This window comes from Camellia sinensis, chromosome 4 (genome assembly GCF_055761805.1).
Source record: "Camellia sinensis isolate YWXY chromosome 4, ASM5576180v1, whole genome shotgun sequence".
Taxonomy (NCBI): Eukaryota; Viridiplantae; Streptophyta; class Magnoliopsida; order Ericales; family Theaceae; genus Camellia; species Camellia sinensis.
In genome coordinates, this window is record NC_138964.1 from 215,721,482 (window position 1) to 215,744,540 (window position 23,059).

Genomic DNA, 23,059 nt, shown 5'->3' on the forward strand with positions numbered 1-23,059 from the left:
TGATTAATGTGACCCAAAAAAGATAAAAAGATAAAAACGTGTAACTTGACCTTAACTTACCTTAACTTGACCTTAACTTACCTTCTCAATGACTTTTCCTTTTTAAATTTTAAAAAAAACGTGTGACAGGCAATTACGCCTAGACCAAAGAAAGTGAAACCCATAAAGACATTTGACAAACACCCAATGATGGCCATCATCCACTGACTTTGATCCACAATACATTCTTCTTATCTTTAAGACAAGGTAGAGGTGGTTTCGTCTAGGATTAAACTCTAGTCTTTGTTTCTATTAAATTTATTTATTTGAATCTTGAACGTTATATATAACTAATATAATTAATTTTTCTTTTAACAATTAAACTTTTAAATAAGGAGTAATTCTGTTGACATACCATATTTTATGTTAATAAAAACTATTTGTGTTGTTCAAAAGTTAATATTTCAAATATTTATTTTTTTGTTTAAAAATTTATATCGAAACGAAACAAATGATGCATTTTGAGATAAAATATGGTATACGAATAGAATTACTCTTAAATAAAATCTTATGTTTATAGCTCACCAAATACCAATAGAGAAAAGTTTGATCAAAAGTGAGAAAGAGATTGACATTTTGATGACATAAAATAAAATTACTCCATTCTCATTATGCTGTGTTTGGTTGTGAAATTTGAAGAAGGATTTGGAAATGAATATAGAAAAAGAAGGTGAAATGTGAATAAAATATATTTACATTTCACCTAATTTCGCACACTTTTTTCCTTTCATTTTTTAAATCTCTTCACAAATCTTTCAACCAAACACAGTATTAATATTATGTTTGATTTATTGGAATGATTCATGCTCACAATCTATTTCATGCCATTCTCTGAAAAAATTAAAATATAATCATTTCATTCTAATGCATTTTCATTTCAATAAACTGAATACTATCTAACAGAATTAGTTTTATTGTATGAAAGTGTAGTTCTGGGATCTCTTTGAACACCTTATCATTTTGATCTTTATAATTAGTACTATCTTTTGAAATTGTAGTTTGGGATGTTGCTTTGAATTTTGATTTTTATTAAAGTTTCTCTTTCATCCTATTTGCATAGAGTCAGACTTTGCTGTTGGCCACGTCTCTTGGGTTTGTGGTGGTGGTGTGTGGGTCACAAGCCACTTGATCTCTCATGAGTGAGTCGGGTATTTTGGTTTGGATTATAACTACTTAAATGAATGTTTCACAATTTCTCACTCCCTTTGTACTATCTTGATGACAAATAATTTATCAAAAATGTTAGAGATGTTATAAATTTTATCAAAATTTTTACAAAATGTCTCATATGAATATGAGACCTACATGGCACCCACATAGTGTGGCTCCCACATCCATGTTATCATGTGGGACATTCGATAGAAATTTTGGTAGAACTTTTAGGATCTCTAGCCTTACTCATAATTTATAGATAGAAGGAGAGTTCAAGAATTAGGTAAACAACTAATAAGTTTTAATGGTTGGACTTAATTCTCATCAAATCCTATTAAAAATAACTTCTAATAAAATCGTCGCTAAAAATAATTTTTTGTGACGATTTTTTGCATATGTTACTAAAAAGTGACAATTAGTGACTTTGCTTTTGTCACGATTTTTATAAATTGTCGCTAAAATTTACAATTAGTGACGTTTTTTTATGATGAATTTTTTAAACTGTCACTAAAATTTTAAAATTAGTAATGTTTTTTGTAACGATTTTTTAAAACCGTCACTAAAACTTATAATTAGTAAAATTTTTTGTGATAAATTTTCAAACTATCACTGAAAATTAACAATTTTGATGTGTTTTAATAGTGTTTGACAAAAATGTCATTAATTATTGCAGAACCTATTAGACAATAAGTACACCTATTAAGACTTACATGTAAGTTTACCTTTAGAATTTGGTTATGAATGATTAACGAACCAAATATTTTGACATTAACTCGTATTCAGTTTGTTAAAAGTTCAACCGATTCATACAAGCTAATCTAGAACATATTTTGAAATTTATTAAAATTATTAAGCGAAACTTAAATAATTTATTACTCATTTGACTGGGTTTGATAAGTTTAAAATTATATTAACATACCAAATTCAAATTACTCAAGCTTAGCTTGACAAAAACTTGTTTAAAATCAACTCAAAAATTTAATGAATTGAACTAAAACAAATTTTGAAACACATTATAATTTACCCATCACCTTAGCATTTTAATTTTATGAAAGAAGACAAAAGATTAAAGTTTCATATTGAATTTAAGGGTACTTCTGTAAATCTGAGTAAGTAATCATTATTGCAGGCTACTGTGCATGTTCAAACTTATTGCTGGTGGGGTAGTTGAATTTTCCCCCCCACATCTAGTGTATATCAACTTTAATAAACATAACCACCTGTAACAGACCCAACAAAAAAATTGCAGATCTAATGGAGAACCAAAAAATAAATAAAAAACAAAACTCTATATACAGAGCATCCATGTTCTAAAAGCATCTCTAATGGTGGATACTTAATAAATAGTAATGTCAAATTCAAAGAACTAAGGCCTCATTTGTTTTGGGTGCGATGGATGGGAGGGAATTAAGATGGAGGTGAGATTATTTAATGTTGTGTTTGTTTGTAGAGTTAGAAAATAAATTAGGATGGAGGGGATATAGATGGAAGTTGGAAGGGGAATTGAGATGGAAGAGGTAGATGTGGTTTTAGAAAAATAGTGAGGGGATTAGAAATTTTTTTTATTTTTTGTATATTAGGAATTTTTTTAAATATTAATATTTAATTTTTTATATTTTTTTATTTGTTTTATTATTTTATATAAAAATAATTTAACAATTCCTACACTAACAACTATCACCAAACTAAAAACAATTTTACTTAATCCACTCACTAACAATCCCCTCCATTCTACCTCTGAAAACAAACGGGGCCTAACTGTTATAATTTTGACAATTATAAAAAAAATGTAATTTCTTTTTATTTTCCTTACAAAATGTCAAATGACATCGTCATTTGGGGAACCCATGATGAGAAGTAGAGAGAGCTTCGCCAAACCTTGACAGTTGTCAAACTTTATGCCAACTTTGGCAAAAGGTTTGGAATGCAATAATACATACAAAAATAGGTGATAAGATTAAAATTAAACAATTAAACCAAGCTTTCAACCAAAAACAAGGCACAACTTGCAATTATTTTTAAATAATTCAGGTTTCAAGCCATGTCAAAGTTCCCATGACCAAGAATCTGCTTGGGAGTTGCCTGGTGGATGGCGCAAGGTATGTAATTTTCTTCCTGGAAAATGAAAAATTACAATTAGAACAAAACAAAAGCAATGTATATACAATATACAATAGCTGTCAATCAAGGAGTGGAAAAATTGGATATTCAAACCTGTGAATGTTGATGTCTGTGATATAGATGAACCCGGCAACATTACTGTCAGCAAGAGTAAATTAATCAGTACAGTTGTAGAAAGGGTTAAAAATTTACAGGTAATCCAAATTGGAAGGCTACAAATACATGACTCTTCTGTCACTAACACAGTTTTAAATAGCAGTATTGGGAGACGGCAGTATCTAGAGTATTAAGCAATATGTATCCCCAATTGAGTGATGCCATCAGCCATGAAAAAAGAGTCCATAGCAACCAAATCAATTGTACCAAGTGCTTCTTCTTGCTGTATTATCATAACATAAGAAAAAAGAAAAGGCAATGAATTTGCATACCTTGAAATAATTTGTTCTGGTTCCTTGGCAAACGAAACAGCAAGAACTAAATGAAGCAGGTCCCGGTTGATATTCACAGGGACCAACCTTGTTGGGTCTGCAGCTGGCTCTGCACCAATTGGCAGGGCCGAACGCGGGGCCTGTGGTCCACCAATTTTATACACAGACAAATCACTGAAATTTGCAATATTTGAATGTGGCGAAAGATCATTTACAATGCCATAAAAATATTCCTGGAATAAACAATATCGGCATGATTTAGCTAGTGTACTAGGGAGACAAACAAACAAAGCTAAAAGCCAGGCAATTCATGATTAGCAAATAAAGAATTAACAATCAAGTTCCTATTTAATAACCATAAAGGTTTTTGTTTACCCTTATCCTGTAGCTCCTGGACTTCTGACGGACTTTTGAATTCCTGGATACAACACCACCTGATTTTTGAAGTTTCACAACATCAACATCAGGCTTGCTTTTTAATACATCTTTTAGCATGCTGCAAAGTTTCTCCTGCACAGGGATTTAAGTGAGCATGAAAACATGAACAGATTGGCATAAAAATTGAACCCTACTGAAATAGATTAATAAGAGACAATTAATCGTGATTGGCCCAAGCTAATTTATAAAGATATTAGACGTTGCAGTGTGATACAGCCAGGATGAAGTCTGGAAGTAATAACAAACTTTATCTGGAAGAACATTGACATTGATGCTCCATTTTTTTGGAAATAAAAGGTTTTACCCAATTTTTTAATATATTTTTTTAATTTATTTATAATTTTTGGTGTTCAGATGTACATTGAGACCTTGTAAAACATTTTACATGCAACTTATTTTACGTTCAGTGTGGTAAAATGACCCATGGATCCATCTTCCATTTGTTATTTTCAAAAACAAATTGAGAGCCTCAACAGTCTTCTCTAGAGATAACAAAAATAAAAAGACATAAATATTGCTTTTAATCGATATTCATCAAAGTTGATGAGTAGTTCTTGAAACCAATGACCATCTTGCAACATGTTCAGCAGCTTTTCAGTACGAACCATAAACTCTCCTATAGAACAACATAGCTTGGGAGCCTTCATGGGGTGATTTGGCTCATTCAAGGTGATTATCATTCACTTTTTACTTCGAATTTGAACCAGTTTTTGATGGCTTTATTCTTCCATTTTCCAGTTTTCAATTGGTTATGCATAGGAATATTGATTGATTTAAATCACAAGTTAAATGTCCTCAAGCTGTTGGGCAGAATGATCGCCTGAAAAGTTTGTTTAGTAGTTTAGCCAAAAACAGGAAGGAAATAAGTAGTAAACACCATTTTACCCGGAAAAATATTTACCGTAAAATATTTTACAATTGAAAACAATTTACGTTGAAACAAATGGAGCCTAAATGTAAAAAGGGTAAAATTTCATCTCTCAAGTTTATCTATACATCTAATTTCCTAGATGATTCTAGCATATCCACCTAAGAAGATGCATGTTAACATGAAACTTTGCATGTAAAGCATCCTAACAAAATCAAAGCAAAAGCAGCAAGGAAAACATTTACCTGACCCAAAACCAGAACAACATTTACATTGAATGTATCAATTGCCTGAAGCAGCAACTGCAGCAAAATACAAAGACGATGCCTAGTTAACAACATATCCCCCCAAAAAAAATTCTAATTGAAGCAACCAGACATTATAATATAACAAGCATTTTGTCAATGGAAGCTTGAAACTCAGTTACCTTATAACCAAGACCCTCTATCCATCCCATGGTATTGATTACCATTCCTGCAGCTCGAGATTCAGCATTTCCAGCAAACTGTCTCTCCAGAGTCTGAGCAAGCTCCTTCGCAAGCACCTTGTACAAATCTGCATTGACACTGCGAAGCACCTATTCTAAAAACATACATGATAGTTGGGAGACGGAAAAGGCTGTAACTAAGCCAAACAATAAGTGGCAATACGAAATTTTGTATTCATGTGGAATCAATCTAGGAAATAAAGAATACGTCAAGAGAAAACAGTCAAAACTGACAAAGGAGAAAAACAATTCATCACCTAGGAGTCGTGTGTCCGTAGAAGTGAACAAGAGGCATTTCAAGAGGGATTCCTTCAACTGGGTCAATTGGCATTTCAATTGGGGTAGCAGCAATACATCCGGGGATGGTTATAGATCCTTGGCCGATATCCAAATCCACAAAAGTAGGTTTCCAACCTCGTTTAGCTGCCCAACTAAGAAGAATCCTTGACAAGGTACTCTTTCCAGAATCTGTAGGTCCCACTACAATTACCCTCGGACCCTGAACCAACAAAAAGTAATGAGACCTGATAAATTAACAAAATCATGCACAAGCACAAAGAGAAACAGCTGGACTTGTCGACCGATAATCTTAGTTGCCCGGAATCCCCCAAATATCTGGACATGTAGACACATGGCACAAGTACTTCCAACTTTGAAAGCAGTCCAAGCTGCTGAACTAGTTAAGAGAGACAAAGAAAAAAATGTTTATTTATGTATTTAGATTTAAGTGAACATGGTAACCCGTTTCTCTTGATGTTTTGCACAAATTTATCAAGAACTCTCTTTAAGAGGGGAAACGTGCATACATCTGAAACAACTACGATACTATTGTGAAAATTAAAGAAAATATTCTAGGTACTTTTGGGAAACGTATTGAAGACAAGCTGGAAATTGTATATGAACTCCAAAGAAACTAAGAAAAAACTAGAAAGAAGCTTCGTGGAAACTATTTAAAAAATATTCCAGCAAACATAAAAATTTGATACGTTTTATTCATTTCGAACGTGCTTCCTACAGTGATCCACAAGTGATTTTCATTAGTTTTGTTTGGATTTTATTCTTGGCAATCCCGTTTGACAAAACTCCCTTCAGTTGTACTTTTATTTGCTCTTTTATTTCAGTGAGGTTATGAGTACTTAGATGCGAATCCAACCTAAATTGTGCCTTGCTGAGAAGTTTCAGAAGATAATTCTTTCATGTTTGCCACTTCGCTAACTATGACGGGGCTCGAGCTGCCCGGTCAGCTCGTGGGGGTCCAGGGGGCAGCGCCTTTTGGTGGGTCCGGGGCAATGCCATGGCGAGGTTGAGGGGCAGTGCCCTCGAAGCAAAATGCAAAAATGCATTCGAAATTGCTCCTCCGCTCGAGCGGACATTCCCCCGCTCGAGCGGAGAATCCTTGATTCCAGAAGTTTGATCGCCTGCAAAAATACTAGAAGATGTTTTTTCCCGCTCGAGCGGAATTTCCAGTGCTTGAGCGTCGGTTCGCTCGAGCATCCATTCCTGCGCTTGAGCGGAGATCGCGAAACAGATTGCTATAAATATGTGTTTCAACCAGATTTTAAGGTTAGGCTTCCAGATCTTCTTCTTAATATTAGGGTTTATATCTGGGGTTATTTTGCTAGTTTTCTTTGATATTTAATTGAGTATTCAACTCATAGTTTAAGAAGTATACATCAAAGGATTGTTTGTTTATTCTATACAAAAGAGAGAGTTGTTCTTCGGTGGATTTTGGAGAATTCGAGCCTAAAGCTTTGATGGATTCTGGAGTGGCTCATCGTCGTGATTCGACATTGGCATTGTGGATTCAACGTTGGGCAAGACAATTCCGAAGTGAAGACGGGGCTGGAAGAGGCACATAGGGGTTGGTTCAATTTGGGCGTGGATTCACTAGGTAATTGAGAGTATATCTGTGTAATTCCTTTATATCTTTTTAGTGGATTGTTTTGTGGTTTTTGCCCGTGATTTTTTATCACAATTGGAGGCGCTCCAATTGTGATTTTTTCACGTAAAATCATTGTGTTGATTTATCTTTAATTGTTTGATTGGGATTGCTATTTACTAATTAAAATTGATACATAATCATAAATCAATATCTAGAGGATTTCTAGATTTTTCAAGTTTGAATATTGTTTCTCCTTTAGTATTAATTAAGCATCCAATATGTTCTACTAAAGTATCCATTGAAGTACTCATAGATTTTCATTAAGTTTTTTCATTGTTTCCTATTTTTTGGCTGCATTTCTGGCTTCCAGTTTCCTTATCAATTCCGGTTTCTACTTCCAAATCCAGTAACTATGTTTTGCACTTCCCACCTATCAGCAACCAATGTTATAAGTGCACTTCAACAGACATAAAACCGGCTTCAAATACTTCAGTCTCATCTAATGTACATAAAAAATGCAGTTTAGATAACAAACCAATGGGATGGTTATGTTTTGTATTCATTTCTATGCCAACATTTCCTTGTTGGAAAATCATTGGTCAAGCAGAACCATTCATCAAAAGCAGCTGCTTCCTCCCAATATTATTAAAAGTGAGTCCAAAAAAAAAAAAAAAAAAAAAAAAAAAAAAAGGGTAACTGTGCATTTGTCCATATTGACATCAATATTTTTTATCAACATCTTCCTTGGGAGTGGGGAAGGGAATTTTGTTTGTCTTAAGTTGAAACTTTTTTGTCAATTACAAAAGGTGGTTACTCTCACATTCAGTCAAAACAATGGACAAATAAAAACTAAACAGGAATATGATTCCAAATACCGTTCTTTGTTTCTTTTCTATTCTTCCCCCCCCCCCCCCCCCCCCCCGGCATATCAAATACAATTGAGTAATACCTGATACGTATCGGAGTCACTAGATGACGCTTTAGCACGATTTCTCCGTCCTTCCAGTGTGGCATGCACATTTACATAACTAATCATAGGTGTCTAAAATCAACAATGCAAAACTTTTATCAGTCATTGAAAAAAATTGAAATTTTACTTTCAACAAATATACTAGAGCAATGCCAGACAACAACGCAAAACTGATTTGAGAGAACAAGCATACTTCATCTGCAATATAATCAGTTTCAGTAGTGCCATCCATTTCAACTGTGGCTCCATACCACGAAAAAACCTGAAACATAAAATCCAACATACATCAACAAGAGGCAACAGAACATAGCAGCTTACAATAGAAAGAGTGATTCATTTCCAATCACTCAAGCTGTGTTTGGTTGGAGAATTTGATGAGAGAAATGGAAAGGGAAAAAGAATTTCAATCCCACTTTTTGTTTGGTTATAATGGAAAGAATAGGGGAAAAGAAAGTGAGAGGGAAATTCAATCCCACTTTTTATCTTTTGAATTCACTTTGACCTTGTAAAGGTAAGTATATTAGAAAAAATGACAAAAATAATAAAAATTGTTCGTTATATTTTTTGAACTAAACTCACGAACATATGAACGAAATTTGAGAAAACAAGTCTGAACATTGTTCGAACATATAAACAAATTCGGGAACACAGGTCTAAATATTGTTTATTGTTCAGAAATAGGTAATTGAACATTTCTTATTTGTTTCGGGAACAGATAACTGAAGTAGCAGAAGCAAGCAAACAAAGGAGAATAGACCATCCTTAGGTGGTCGATCGGCCAGTTGATGGGGGGGGGGGGGAAATCCTGCCCAATTTTGCTCACACAGGAAGCATAAAGTACAGTGATGCCATGGATGAATCGCAAAAAACAAACCACTGAAGCATGAAAGTGGATTGTGTTGTGTGTGTGAAAAGAGGTAATAGAAAAAGAAAAAGAACAAAAAAATTAATAGATTGACAAACCTCATAATGAAATAGAGAAAAAACTTCTTAATCACCACAAATATTTTTCACCGATTTTGGAAGGTTCCACCGTCATGGGTTTTGTTAGGGTTTTGAGAGAGATTTTTTGGGGTGTGGGGAGTGTGGGGTTGTGCATTTGAATAGGTGAAATGTTTTTATAAAAATAATTTTGAAATTATTTAGGAAAAAAAATAAATTTTAAAAATTTTAGAATTTATAAGTGAGAGTCTAAAGAAATCGGGAGTCCAAACTAACTGATAGTGCTAATAGCATCACTCTTTGTGTAATATGACAAATATGAAGCATTAGATGATAATTCTGAACAATTTTGGGATAGTTATTTTCTTATAAGCTCAAACTTTAAAGATTTTTTATTTTTTTATAATTTATCTTTAATTTTTAGAGAAAATACGTATCAGTAGTTTTAGAAAACAATTACAGATAAATGAAAAACTTTATTAATATTAATAATTAAAATCATAAAATTTTCAATAATTTTTTAATTTTTAAAAAAATAAAAATACATTGAAATGTAATTCTTCCTTTAACTTTTTTTTTTTTTTTTTTGGGTGGTAAAAGGGCCATTTTAGAAGCTCCCTGCTGCTACTTCCCGTACAACTCAGGGGGCCGGCTTGTTCTTGGCTAATGCGTTCAAGATCGTCCTGAGTGTGTATGTATCTATCTAAACTAAAAATATCTTAACAATAATATAATATAATAAGAAGTTAGGGATTGGTAGCCTTACGGAGAATTTGAGCCTGGGAGTCAAAGTGAGCCAAATTCCGGGAGAGATTTCAGTGCCGAAGATCTCAGCGGTGCCAGTGAGGAGACGAAGTCGGAGAGGTGTGTCCGGACCGACTTCGATTCTAAGCTCGCACTCCTTCCCTACCTTCACCTGCCTCACCACCGCCGTTGACGCCGGACCTACGGGGGCGCCTCCGCACTCCATCATCATCGACCTCTTTTTTCCGGTGAAACTCTCTCTTCTTTGCTCTTCTTTCTGTATTTGAATATTCTGAAAGAAACTCCGGGAATCGCAAGGGCCATTTATAGGCCGCACAGTGAGTGGCCAGTTTAGCCAATTGAAATTATATAAATTTATGTGGGGTCAAATTGTAAATAAATAAAAAAATTGGAGGCAAAATAACATTAAAAACACACACACACGTCTCAAACCCTAGCTACATCGCAGGACGGCCCAAAGCTTTCTCTTCTTTCTCTGAGCTCTCTTCAATAGAAGACGACATTGTTCAGGTGAGCCCGTAATTGAATGTTTAGCTATTGACTTTTATTGCTATGTTATGCTTAATTTTTATATGTTGGGATTTTGGGATAGTCTGCTTGTTTAAATTCTTACTGGAGTTGTTAATTTGTTATGGATTTTTTAGATGATTATTTTTTCTCTTGTGGCTTGCTGGAAAGCTTGGATTCTTTTGGGGGTTTTATTTTGAGAAGTGAGAACATGTCTTGTTTGCTGCAATTACACTTATTTAATTAGTCACATACATTGAATAGGTTGTATTTGATAGCATTGATAAATAATCTTTTGTTTTTTGTGATATGAGGTATGAGGAATTTAAATTATCTTTGTCAAATTTTTGAAAATAGATGATAGATATAGATAAGAGTGTAAATTTGTGTTTCTAGAATTTATGCTACTTAAAAAGATTTTCATTGACCACAACTAGAAAGTATTTCATGGAGTTGCAGAGGACAGGGTAAGGGGCAACAGAGACTTGGAGAGTTAACTGGTGAGCGACGAAAACAGGAGTGCAAAAAATGGGGAAGACAACGTACATGAAACTAAAGGGAAGCCAGAACCTGAGGCAGCGTCTCGTTCTCTCGACACTTGCTTCCACTCCAATTGTTATCGAGGATATCCGCGCTGATGAAACCTGGCCTGGCCTCCGCCCCCATGAGGTCTCCTTCCTCCGCCTCCTCGAGAAGATTTCTGATGACTGTGTCGTCAAGATCAACGAAACTGGTACCACCCAAATTTTTCCGCTTTCCCTCAATACTTAAAATGATGTATAAGACTTTAATTTGTATGTCTCTCTCTATATATAACACACGTACTAATATTTTTGTATAATTCTTGTCCGTTTGAAGGATAGAGTTTTATGGCTATAAGTTAATTTCTTAAAAACTGATAATTAATGTTGCAGGCACAAAATTGAAGTATGAACCTGGGATTGTGAATGGTGGGAAACATCTTGTGCATGACTGTGGTGTTAGTCGGTCCGTTGGCTATTTCTTGGAGCCACTAATTGTGCTTGGATTGTTTGGGAAGAAACCCCTTTCAATAAGGCTAAAAGGTACTATAAATCTGTCTTCTTTTGATTTTTCATTTTTCCCTTATTGGCTGAATTTGATAAAGTTGTCTACAATTTGCTGTGATGTATCATTCCTCCACCACCTCCAAAACACACCCAGCCACCACCCTCCAACTCTCACTTGATGCTACCAGTTTCATACAGATATATATATACCGCAAACTGAACCACCACCCCCTACCCCTCCAATCACTATGGAAAAGCAAAATCAGCGGGGCTGTCTATAATGAGATTGTTCTTCTTGCTCTATTGGCTGTTTTGTTTCCAATTGTGCACTCTGATTTGTGAAGTGTTGGTTAACTTATATTGAGTATTCTTGGGCCTATTATTTTTTCATTTTGCTACAATCTTTGCTCACTCTCATAGAGTACTGCTTCCATTATGGAGTTGTAATTTTTTTTAGTTTATCTCGTACTAATAATGCTACGTTTGGAACTCTAATGTTTTTTTTGCTTTTAATGCTAATGCTTATGGCATATACACATATATGTGGTACTTTTGGTGAGAAGGTGATTGGGTTTGTTTGTGTTTTATATGAGAGAGAGAGAGAGAGAACTAATATGGCCCTGGGCAACTCTTTGGTGTGGTGTTGTGTCGTGTGGTGTTGTGTGTGTGTGTGTGTGTGTGTGTGTGTGTGTGTGCGTGCGTGAAAGAGAAGCTAAGTTGGTTGGTTGTTGGTCTTGGCTGCATATAAGACTTGATTGTTGGCCTTGGCTATATGTAAGTGCCTTAAATGCATGACAAATGCATTTTGGTCTTAGCAATGGTATAAAGAGGGAGAACTAATACGGCCCTGGGCAACTCTTCGGCGTGGGGTGTGTGTGTGTGTGAAAGAAACACTAAGTTGGTTGTTGTTCTTGGCTGCATATAAGACTTGGCTGTTGGCCTTGGCTATATGTAAGTGCCTTAAATGCATGAGAAATGCACTTTGGTCTTAGCAATAGTGGAAAAGGGTGGTTTTGGCATTTTTGAAAATCAATTTTGCTGTTTTTGGTAGATTATGCTAGCATCTCTAGTAGCGGATTGTGTAGTTTGTAAGCTACTCAGAAAACCTTAGGAGCGGATTGTGTAGTTTGCCCTTGATTTTTTATTTTTGTTATTTAACATTTTCTTTAGGTAAAATACACACAAGTTGTTGGACACTATAATTTGAAGAATTCTGGGAAGCATTCAATCATGAGTACATGTCATTGGTGTTTTCCGACTGCTTGTTAGTTATTGCGAGAAAAGGGGCACAATTAGTGATGTTTGAGGAAAAGCTTATCAGCTGTAAATATTATCTGTAAGGTTTTGCCATTATATTATTAGATATTGCTTGGTTTTTTATGCTGGAAACCTTCTAGAATGGATTAGCCATGAAGCTTAGCAGTTGATGCATTTACCAATTGAAAAGCTTTACATGTATATCGATTATCAATATAAATTATAATGATTTTAAACACTGTTTTAGGTAGAAATGAATCCAGGGTTTGGAGTACTCATTATCATTATAAATTATATCTATGTTGCTTTCAGGGATTACAAATGATTCTAAGGATCCATCTGTTGATACTTTCCGATCAACTACCTTACCAATCCTGAAGCATTTCGGAGTTCCTTCAGAAGGATTGGATCTGAAAATTGAGTGCCGTGGTGCTCCTCCTCATGGTGGTGGAGAAGTTTTTCTTTCGGTTCCTACTGTCCGAAGTAGTTTAACAGTGAGATACTTCATCTAAGTCCTGTTCTATCATTTTCTGCATCATTTTTCTCTTATTATGTATTGTTCTACAGGCAGTCACCTGGATTGACGAGGGCATGGTGAAGAGGATTAGGGGAGTTACTTTTTCAACAAGAGTGTCTGCTCAGTTTGAGAATACCATGATACATGCAGCTCGAGGAATTTTTAATCGCCTGCTTCCGGATGTCCACATATTTACTGATCATAAAGCTGGAGCTCAAGCTGGAAAGTATGTTTAGGGATTTAGTATATACATCCTCTAGTGGTAGTTCACTTGTTTGGAATACACAATTATGTTTTTAGTTTCTTTTATTAGAACATGTTATGATTAGTACCATCTGGGGATCTTTAATGGCAGGTCACCTGGCTATGGAATTTCACTAGTTGCTGAAACTACTACTGGCTGCTTCATCTCTGCTGATAGTGCAGTGTCTTATGCACGTGGGGATGAAGAGGGTGAAATTGAAGACGAAGAGAAGAAAGAGCTTATGCCACCAGTGGATGTTGGGGAGCAAATTGCTTCTATATTGCTTGGGGAGATTGAACAAGGAGGTGTGGTGGACTCAACACACCAGGTTTGTTTTCAAATTTTTATTTTACATTTCTCTTTGTATACATACCTCTTTTTTTTTCTTTTTTTTTTTCGGCGAAAGTCAATAGTTAGTTGTTAGATTAACACTTCAGGGGAGTTGAAACTCACACCCATTCACCTTTCAACGCTCCCATTCTACTCCTAAGAGTGGAACCCAAGACTCCCCCTTAGGAGAGACTTGGTGGCCAAAGGGCTAGCCAACTAGGCTATACATATCTCTTCTCACACGCTCACACCCTCTCTTGTTTGCCTGCTACATATTGAATGATGTAAAATCAACAAATTGCAATGACTTAGGGTCCTCTTCTTTTGGGCAACAACGAAAAGAACGTTAAATCCCAATTTAATTTCCTACAACAGTGTTGTTACAAACGGTTAAGGGTAGTTCTTTTAAGGGCTAAGTGTGTAACCATATAAGCTACTTTGGGGTCTTCTATCATACAAGCTTACCAAACACTGACCATGAGTTGACTTTTACAAATAAATAAATACAGTAAAACCAGGTTAGAGTGCTAAATCAACTCCACTTTAAAATGCATATCTGTTGATAACAAAATGAGGTTGAAAATTGAAAGTACTTTGACTGGCTTTGAAGCTTTAGATTGTCAAATTGCAATGCTTTCTTGATATTTACTTTATGAGATAGATAGTCATTGCTGTTATATTTGGTTTGGCAGGGTTTGTTGTTCATTCTTTGTGCATTATGTCCACAAGATGTTTCAAAGGTTCGCGTAGGGAAACTCTCGCCATATGGAATAGAAACACTGAGGAACATCAGAGACTTTCTAGGCGTTAAATTTGTCATCAAGCCAGATCCATCAACAGGGACAGTCATACTTAAATGCGTCGGGTGTGGATTGACGAATTTATCCCAAAAGGCATCATGACAAGTGACAGTTAATGATGCTTCACGGTTGATCGGTTGCTTGTGGATCAAAGTATATTCAAAGAGCCTGTCGTGCATGTATGCATGTTTTATTGGCTTGCAATTTTGATACGGATGGTTGTAACTTATGAAGTTTTAGTATCAATTAAGTTTTATGTTTTGTGAAGCATGTAATTGGAGCTATATTATTCACAGCATTGCTATGAAACAAAACTCTCCCAACTTATGATGTTTTGTCATGCATATTTTGTGGAATGTTTCTATTATGTAAGCTGTATAGGTTTACCTTTTCTATTATCCCCTATTCCCATTACGGGAATGGTGACATCCGGCAAGAAATTAAATTAGAAGGGCACTTATTAATTATAATATTAAAAAATTTTACAAAAATATTTCAAATAAATTTTTAGATTGACTTCGAGAAAGATAAAAAAAAAAAAATAATGTTATTTGTAACTAGTGTATCATGGACAATACGAAAAAAGTTATGGATATAAGTTTTAAAATAAATTATATAGTGAGAAAGTAATATTTTATACAAAATTTTAGGAAAAAATAAATATAATAGTAATATCACGTCATCATTGATATGTGATATCACTAACTAATAGTAAGGAAACACAAAAGATGAATCCTGCATATCAAATGTAATTAACAGTCTAATAAATTTTATATCTTCATAGTGAGATTAATTATATTTGCATGTTAATAATAATAGGCATCATTGTTACATTAAAAAAATTTCATAAAATTTTCAGAAATAATATGACCTATCGTAGTCTATTCATTTTCAATCAAAACAATCATTATTGTTTTCATAATTTTAAAAATATAATTGATATTTCACTCTAAATAATATTTTTGTAATTTTTTTTATTTAAAAAACTTTCTTTATGTCTATAAAAAAAAAGAAAAATGATTTGGAGCCCTAAAAAAGCCCCCCCTAATCCCCAAAACGACGTCATTTTGGGGAACTTTTTTTTTTTTTTTTTTTTTTTGCCTTGGTTTGAAAATTCGGGGAATTAGGGGGGGTGGATTTTAGGGAGACATAGCACGGCCAAAAAAAAAAAATCCAAAACCCAAGGGGCACGTGAACCGCTACTTCCTCCATACTATCGTCCCTAGTGACATCAATTGCCACACGAAAAATTGTTGGTTACCTGTTTTTGAAAAATTTTGAATTTTTTTAAAACCCAACTTTTTGAAAAACACAAAACTTTTTTGTTTTTTTAAAAACTAATTTTGTTCAAAAAGAAAAATAATATGAAATTGATGAGTTTTAAAATTTGTTATAGTTTTTGTTTAAAAAAAAAAATTAAATAAAGAAAACAAAATGTACAATGTTAAAAAGACAACTGTAAAATACATGGAGATGCGGGGTATCGATCCCCGTACCTCTCGCATGCTAAGCGAGCGCTCTACCATCTGAGCTACATCCCCTTGTAATGCCATGTCTTCTGAATTTAATTATTATTTGTAATTATAATTGCCATTGCTTAAATTGGTTGGTTCGTGGTGATTCTGTTTTAACACTGGGTTGGACCCAGACACGATTTCATTTCTCGAGTTGTTCCCCAGCCCATTTATGTTAACTGAACTGGACCATTCATCCCTTCGACTCACCCAAAAAACAATCCTAATGGGCTGTGGAAAAAAGTAAGAAAAAAAAAAATATATATATATATATAGAGAGAGAAAATTATTTTTAAAAATTCTAACAAAAAAATTCAAAATTTTTAATTTTATCAATTTAAATTCTAATTATTTTATTTGTTTTTAATGTAAAGGATCAGCCAATTTCTGTTAAGTAAAATCAACAGAAAAAATAATATTTTAGTTATTAAACTCAATAAAAAATAGTATTTTAAATAATTTAGGTTGAAAATAAATCAAAATTTTAAAATTTAAATTAACAAAAATAAAAATTAAAGATTTATTTTGTTAAAAAAATCAAATCTTAAAAAAAAAGTTGTAAATATATTACGGGCTGCAAGCTTGGATTAGGGGTGGGCGCGGGTCGGTTGCGGCCACGAAACCTCCAATCCGCCATCCGTCCGCCAGATTGGCGGATTGGAGAAAATCAATCCGCATCCGTCCTCCAATCCGGCGGATGTGGATTGAGCGGATTGACGGATGGATGCGAATCGGTTTGGCGGTTTGAAATTTTATAAATTTTCAACATAATTCAACTTGCGCACTTCCTCAAAAAAAAAAAAGTATTACAGTTAATGACTTAAAAAAGTATTATAATTACTGCATGTCTCATCCAAAGAAAGAAAGTTTGAAACTTTAGAATATCACAATCACTACATGCCTCATTAATATATTACAATCACAACATGCCTCATCCACATAAAATATTATAATCTGTGATTCTTAAAATATAAAAACAATGCAAACCATCAAAACCAAGAACAAAGCAATATTTGAAAACAAAAACCAACCAGCATATATTATATTTTCTATTTATTACTTTTAGAGTTAGATTTAAAAACCAAAAAATATAAATAAATAATATGTTTATTTTTTTCAATTCAAAAAATATATTCAAGTTAAAAAAAAAATTTCAACAGAATATTTGAATTGAAAACATAAACAAAATATTCAAACAAATTGAAAACACGAAATCTTATAAATTACTAAGGGTACTCGCAGTTTGACGGTTCGGTTGCGGCCAAAGGAACCTCTAATCCGCCATTCGTCCGCCAAATTGGCAGATTGGAGAAAATCAATCCGCAACCGTCTGCTTGACATCACGCATCCGTCCAAAATGCGGCGAATCGGTGCGGTTCGATCAGTTTTGACAGATCGATATATCCACTGTTCACCCTTAGCTTGGAGTACATAGTTGTGAATAATATACAATATACCTTTGATTCAATGAGGTGGTCCGCCAAAAGCTAAAAATAAACCAATGAAATGGTGGGTATGTATTGTTCATATTGTGAACAAATCTTCTCTGAACTTGGTGTAAAAAGAAAAGAAATTGTGAGAATAATAATTTTATTTATTTATTTTGATAATTAAGTTGATGAGAAATTGTGAAAAAAAAACTTTTATTAAAATTGTGTTTTGTTTTTTACTAAAAATAGTAAAATTTAACGAGAAAAGAATTGAATTTAATAGTAAAACTTTTCAAAAATACCAAAATTACTCTATGGCGAAGGAAGCTGAAAAAATAATTTATTTATATAACAGATTATTTTGATAAAGTAAAATAAAATACTTTATTTTTTTTCCTATTATTTACTTTATTTAAGTGAAATAAGTGAGGGGTGATTTTGAAAGTTGGTTAAAAGGTGACTTTTTGACATTTTTTTGACTTTTTTTTCCTTTTGTATGTAAAAAATGTGAGTGGTGATATGACCCATAAAAGATTCTCCACTCTTGGATTATAAATATAATAAAATACCATACACTAATTAAAGGATAAAAAAATTTCATGAAACATTTTATGATATTTTTTTCATAGTTCCTAATATTGTTCGACCCAAAATGAATTAAAAATTTAAAACTAACTTTTTTTTTTAGCTTCCCAAATGACCTCTGAAAAATCACATTCTTATCTTTTGTCACTGGTGGTAACTTGGGCTATGCACGGACTAGTAACAAAAGGTGGTAAATAATACTGTGGTGTTTGGGAACTTGGTTCCCAAATTTTTTTCTCATTTTTTCCACTAAAGGACAAAAGTTTTGCAAAATCAAAAAAAATAAATCCAAACAAAATATCACATCCAACTCTATAATCATTTCACTTTTTCTCTCACAAATATCACATCCAACCACAAAAAAATCCAACTATCTTTCCAAACACTAAATTTTTTTTATCCAATAAGATCTTACAACTAAAAAAACCTACATAAAAACCCACTTCCCAAACACCCACTAAATATGTTAAAAATTAATAACAAAATTCTATGATATTAATTTAGATAGGTACTTAAATAATAGATTTGATTGATCTCAACTAAAAAAGAAAGGTCAGAGTGAGATTCTATAAATATAATATAAAAATAAAAATAAATTAAATTTGAATTTGAAGGTGAACTATAAGAATATAGGAAGTGAAAATCAGATAAATCTCAGAAAAAGAATAAACTTAATTGAAAATCAAAAGTAAGAGTAGATCTTGTAAATATAAGATAAAGATCAAAAAAAAAAAAAAAAAATCAAGTGCAAATGTGAAGATAAATTATAAGAATATAGAGAGAGAAATTTAGATAAATCCTAGAAAAATGAGGTAGAGAGAAATTTAGTAAATATCAAATGAAGATTGAAAAAAAAAAATCAAAATTGAAATTTAAAAATTCAAAAATAAGATAAGATAAACTTGATAAGAAAAACAACATCTAATATAACTCTAATAATAGAAGAATCAGAGAGAATAGTAGTTTAAAAATTAGATAAGAATAAAATGCCACTTATAATTTTTAAAATTTGTAAAAAAAAGAACTCAAAAATAAGAACCTTAGTAAGTTAAAAATTATATAAGAATTAAATGCAATCTATAATTTTTTAAAATTTAAATTTTGTGTAGTTAAAAAATATTTAGGTGCTGTTTGGTAACACTTACGTTTTATGTTTTCTGTTTATATTTACAAAAATTTTAAAAACTCAAATAAAAATTTGTTTGGTAAAATTTTTTATTTATAAATCAGTGGTCTCAGTTTATAAATTTGGCCAAAAAATGAAAACACAAAAAATGTGTTTCCACCACCTGCCACCATTTTCCACCACCGTCTTCCGCCACCACCACCCACCCCCCACTACCACCTGCCACCACCACTCACCACCCACCTGCCACCACCACCACCCGCCACTCACCACCCACCAACCACCAGCCACCCACTCGCCAGCACCATCCACTCTTTGCAACCACCACCACCACCCACCCACCACTCACCTGCCATCCACCCGCCACTACCATCCACCGCCCGCCACTACCACCTGCCACCTACTTGCCACCACCACTCACCACCCACCTGCCACCACTAGCCACCTACCACCAGCGCCCACCTGCTACCCACCCGCCACCCACCTGCCACCACCACCCGCCACCCACTCGCTACCACCCACCACCCGCCACCGTTACCCACCCACCCACCCACCCACCACCACCACCACCCGCCACCACCATCACCACCACCTACTCGCTACCACCCACTACCGGCCACCACCACCCACCCACCCACCACCACCACCACCCACCCGCCACCACCCGCCACCACCAACTACCCACCACCTACCGTCACCACTTTTCACCACCGTCTTCCGCCGCCACTTGCCATTTCTCACTCTTTTTTATATTTTAAATTTTTTTTAAACATTTTGTCAATTACCAAACGTGTTTGTAGTTTATGTTTTTCTAAAAATAAACAAAAAATAAACAAAAACCAGTTTATAAAATTTTTGTAAATATAAACTGAAAACGTAAACGTTACCAAACACATTATCTTATTATACAAATTTTAACTCTATTTTTAACAGTTTTTGTATTCTAAAGCTATTTAATTACAAACAAAAATCAAGGATCACTTTTTTATTCTTTTAAATTTGTTTTGTGTCCATAGCCTATAAATTTCAACAACTTTCGTATTTTGAAGCTACTAAATAAAAAAATAGCACCACTTTTCTTTTCTTTTTTTATAAGCATTTTAGTTAATTTTATTTTTACTTTATGTTATATGGTAATATAATCATTCATTTTAAACAATAATGTCTTAATGCATGACATGAATATTTCTATGGCAATGACATGTGCAGATAAAATTCGACAATCATAGAAAAAAATTTCTTACCTGTGATTTTTGTTTAAATACATAAAACATATTTATTCAAACTATTACAACACAGTTTGAACCGTCCCGCAGACTGTTGCTGAGTTGTTGAAATGATTTGAAAAAATTGCACAGGTGGAGTGCACAAACAACACAGTGTTGTTCGGCCCGTGGAAGCCCATCACGGATTCTGTTTTGATAATCTTAACCGTTCAATATGTAGAAATCGTTGAATATTGTATGTCTGTAAAACATCACATTGATTGAATATCGCTACCTATATGATTAAATCAGTTTTGTATAAAAAAAACGATGGCGTTATAGTTAACGGTTGAAAAAAAGAATTCTATCAGATAGTTATCGATATCCGTTCAACGTGATTTTTTACAGGCATATAGTACTCGACGAGTTCTACACATTGAACGGATCAGATTATCAAAATGAGACCCGTGATGGCCCCCACGGACCGAACAACACCGTCCAATATAATATCCGAAAAGTAGGCAACCATTTCTTATCATCAATTCACTCCCCTAGACGGTACGGCCTACTGCCTATTGTCCTTATCTTCTCTTACACAATCATTTATACAATTTTTTAATACACATTTTTTCATAAAAAGTCAAAAAATTAACCCAAACAACCATTTTTTTCCCCTCAACTTTTTAGTCCAAAAATTCAAAAATGCACTTATTTAGGACACTCCAAATAACCCTTTAAATTTTAAAATTTTGATCATTAATATGTAATGTGTATGTAATTTCAACACAAACATAGTTGAATAATAATTTTGTTTATAAGAAATTAACCAAACTTTTATTGAAATATTCACATATTGAATCTAATCTGTTTAAAAATTACATAACATTCAATAATATAATTGAAATTAACTATTAAATATTAATTAAGTAAAAAACATATATATTGAGTTTTTGCTCTTCAAATGGATCCAAATGACCTTGTCTACAATTGATTTTCCTTATATATATATATATATATATATATTGTGACGCCCCAATTTTTTTTTTTGAAACGTCATAAGATTTAAATAACAATAACTTGCTAGATAAAATTTTAACTACTAGTTAGGAACTTTTAAGTTCTTACAAAGCCAAAGTCCAACGACAAAATAAAACTACAAGTTCACACACAACGTCACAACATAGTTTAATCCTAATACAAGGGATAACAAGATTTTATTCTGACAAAATCTTGACTCTAAGTTAGCCAAGGTTCGATATTGGCAGCAGCTCCAATTTCAGCCTCAGTCCCTTCTTCAACATAATCTGGCATGAAACGCCAGGGCAACAAAATATATGCCATGAGTTTTGCAACACAGTAAGAAAACGTAACCAACCTACCATTCTTTTTAAGAGACAAATAATAATATTATAAATATGAGATAACAATATAATTATACACAGAAATTACAACCATTAGAATAGTTTCAGTAATTTTAATAAATTAGGTGACACTCGAAATCTCACCAAAGAGATTTAACTTACCAACCACTAAGCATGGCAACGGTTAATTTGAAACCCTCCCTTGGTCAAATATTTTTTTGTTACCAACCGTAACTACCAGGGATGCCCACGTCCGGAGTTATATACCCAAGTAGTGGCATCCGTGGTCTGCCCCAAGGAAACGGTCTGCCAGGGGTAAGTAACCTCCCTGTGTGCCACCTGCACATCCACCCTTATTCCAAAATCGAATACCGAAAAGGGTTCAAATAAGTCCCGTGCCATCTTAGAGTTTCGCAACACAATTTACGTGAGAATTCTCAAAACCAGGGCTCACCCTGAACAACCGGTGTTAACTGTCAACTCTTAATTCCGTACAGTTTTTAAACCAAGACTCACCCCGAACAACTGGTATTAACCGTCGATTGTTAACTTTGTATATGCCATTAATCATTTCAGTTAATTTTGATATTAATTACAAATAATTCCAAATTTTTAATCACAAGTAATGTTATACCAACTCATTAAAATTTCCAATCATAAAATATTGCATGTGTCACACAATACTAAATAAAAGTACAGAATTTAAATAAACAATTTATTTAAACCATGGTATGAAATAATAATTTAGATACAAGAATTAAACCCTAAATACACACATGCACAAATTTTTGATTTACAAAATCAGACTAGCATACTATTAAAGTGGTGGTTTTATTCTGTTCAGAAAAATTTTCAGAGTATATATCTTGCAAATAAAATTATAAATACATTACTTATACAATTTTAAAATTCATATCAATCTACAGGATACTCAATAAACATGTTATGGTTATTTTTCAGAAAGCTTTTTCCAAAAATAACTTATAAATAATTCTAAACAAATTCCAAGGGTGTTTATGACACAGATTTGTTACATTTCCTTACATTAATTCCATGCTTAAAT

At 33.5% G+C, this 23,059-nt stretch overlaps 2 protein-coding genes and 1 non-coding gene across 5 annotated transcripts; 1 reads left to right on the plus strand and 2 right to left on the minus strand.

The window, feature by feature from the left end:
* Positions 1-2,967: 2,967 nt before the first annotated feature.
* LOC114294492 (protein CLP1 homolog) lies at positions 2,968-10,303 on the minus strand. 2 transcript variants are annotated; one of them, XM_028238626.2, is made up of 10 exons: positions 10,094-10,303; positions 8,579-8,647; positions 8,365-8,457; positions 5,791-6,032; positions 5,474-5,612; positions 5,292-5,348; positions 4,116-4,250; positions 3,741-3,880; positions 3,406-3,450; positions 2,968-3,306 (listed from the first exon to the last, which is right to left on the minus strand). In XM_028238626.2, exons 1-10 carry the CDS (start codon positions 10,301-10,303, stop codon positions 3,219-3,221), a joined length of 1,218 nt encoding a protein of 405 aa, XP_028094427.2. In that variant the 3' UTR covers positions 2,968-3,218. The 2 variants fall into 2 exon arrangements, with proteins under 2 accessions (XP_028094427.2, XP_028094426.2); XM_028238625.2 differs by having other exon boundaries at positions 3,741-3,973.
* LOC114294494 (RNA cyclase family protein) lies at positions 10,180-15,102 on the plus strand. Of its 2 annotated transcripts, XM_028238627.2 has the most exons (8): positions 10,181-10,319; positions 10,541-10,602; positions 11,059-11,332; positions 11,514-11,663; positions 13,197-13,378; positions 13,452-13,627; positions 13,757-13,973; positions 14,668-15,102. In XM_028238627.2, the coding sequence occupies exons 3-8, from the start codon at positions 11,128-11,130 to the stop codon at positions 14,875-14,877; spliced, it is 1,140 nt and encodes a 379-aa protein (XP_028094428.2). In that variant the 5' UTR covers positions 10,181-10,319; positions 10,541-10,602; positions 11,059-11,127; the 3' UTR covers positions 14,878-15,102. The 2 variants fall into 2 exon arrangements, with proteins under 2 accessions (XP_028094429.2, XP_028094428.2); XM_028238628.2 differs by lacking the exon at positions 10,541-10,602 and having other exon boundaries at positions 10,180-10,319.
* Positions 15,103-16,243: 1,141 nt separating this feature from the next.
* TRNAA-AGC (transfer RNA alanine (anticodon AGC)) lies at positions 16,244-16,316 on the minus strand. The gene has a single exon. It is a non-coding gene; the product is annotated as a tRNA-Ala (tRNA).
* Between the last annotated feature and the right edge of the window lie 6,743 nt (positions 16,317-23,059).

Bases quoted from the DNA above. Each gene is read 5' to 3' on its own strand.
- LOC114294494 (XM_028238628.2), top strand. From the start codon at position 11,128: ATGGGGAAGACAACGTACATGAAACTAAAGGGAAGCCAGAACCTGAGG. The intron at 11,333-11,513 runs GTACCACCCAAA...TTAATGTTGCAG, and splicing joins CGTCAAGATCAACGAAACTG to GCACAAAATTGAAGTATGAA. The intron at 13,974-14,667 runs GTTTGTTTTCAA...TTGGTTTGGCAG, and splicing joins TGGTGGACTCAACACACCAG to GGTTTGTTGTTCATTCTTTG.
- LOC114294492 (XM_028238625.2), bottom strand. From the start codon at position 10,303: ATGATGATGGAGTGCGGAGGCGCCCCCGTAGGTCCGGCGTCAACGGCG. The intron at 8,458-8,578 runs GTATGCTTGTTC...TGTTGATTTTAG, and splicing joins CTGATTATATTGCAGATGAA to ACACCTATGATTAGTTATGT. The intron at 5,613-5,790 runs GTGATGAATTGT...GGTGCTTCGCAG, and splicing joins TACGGACACACGACTCCTAG to TGTCAATGCAGATTTGTACA.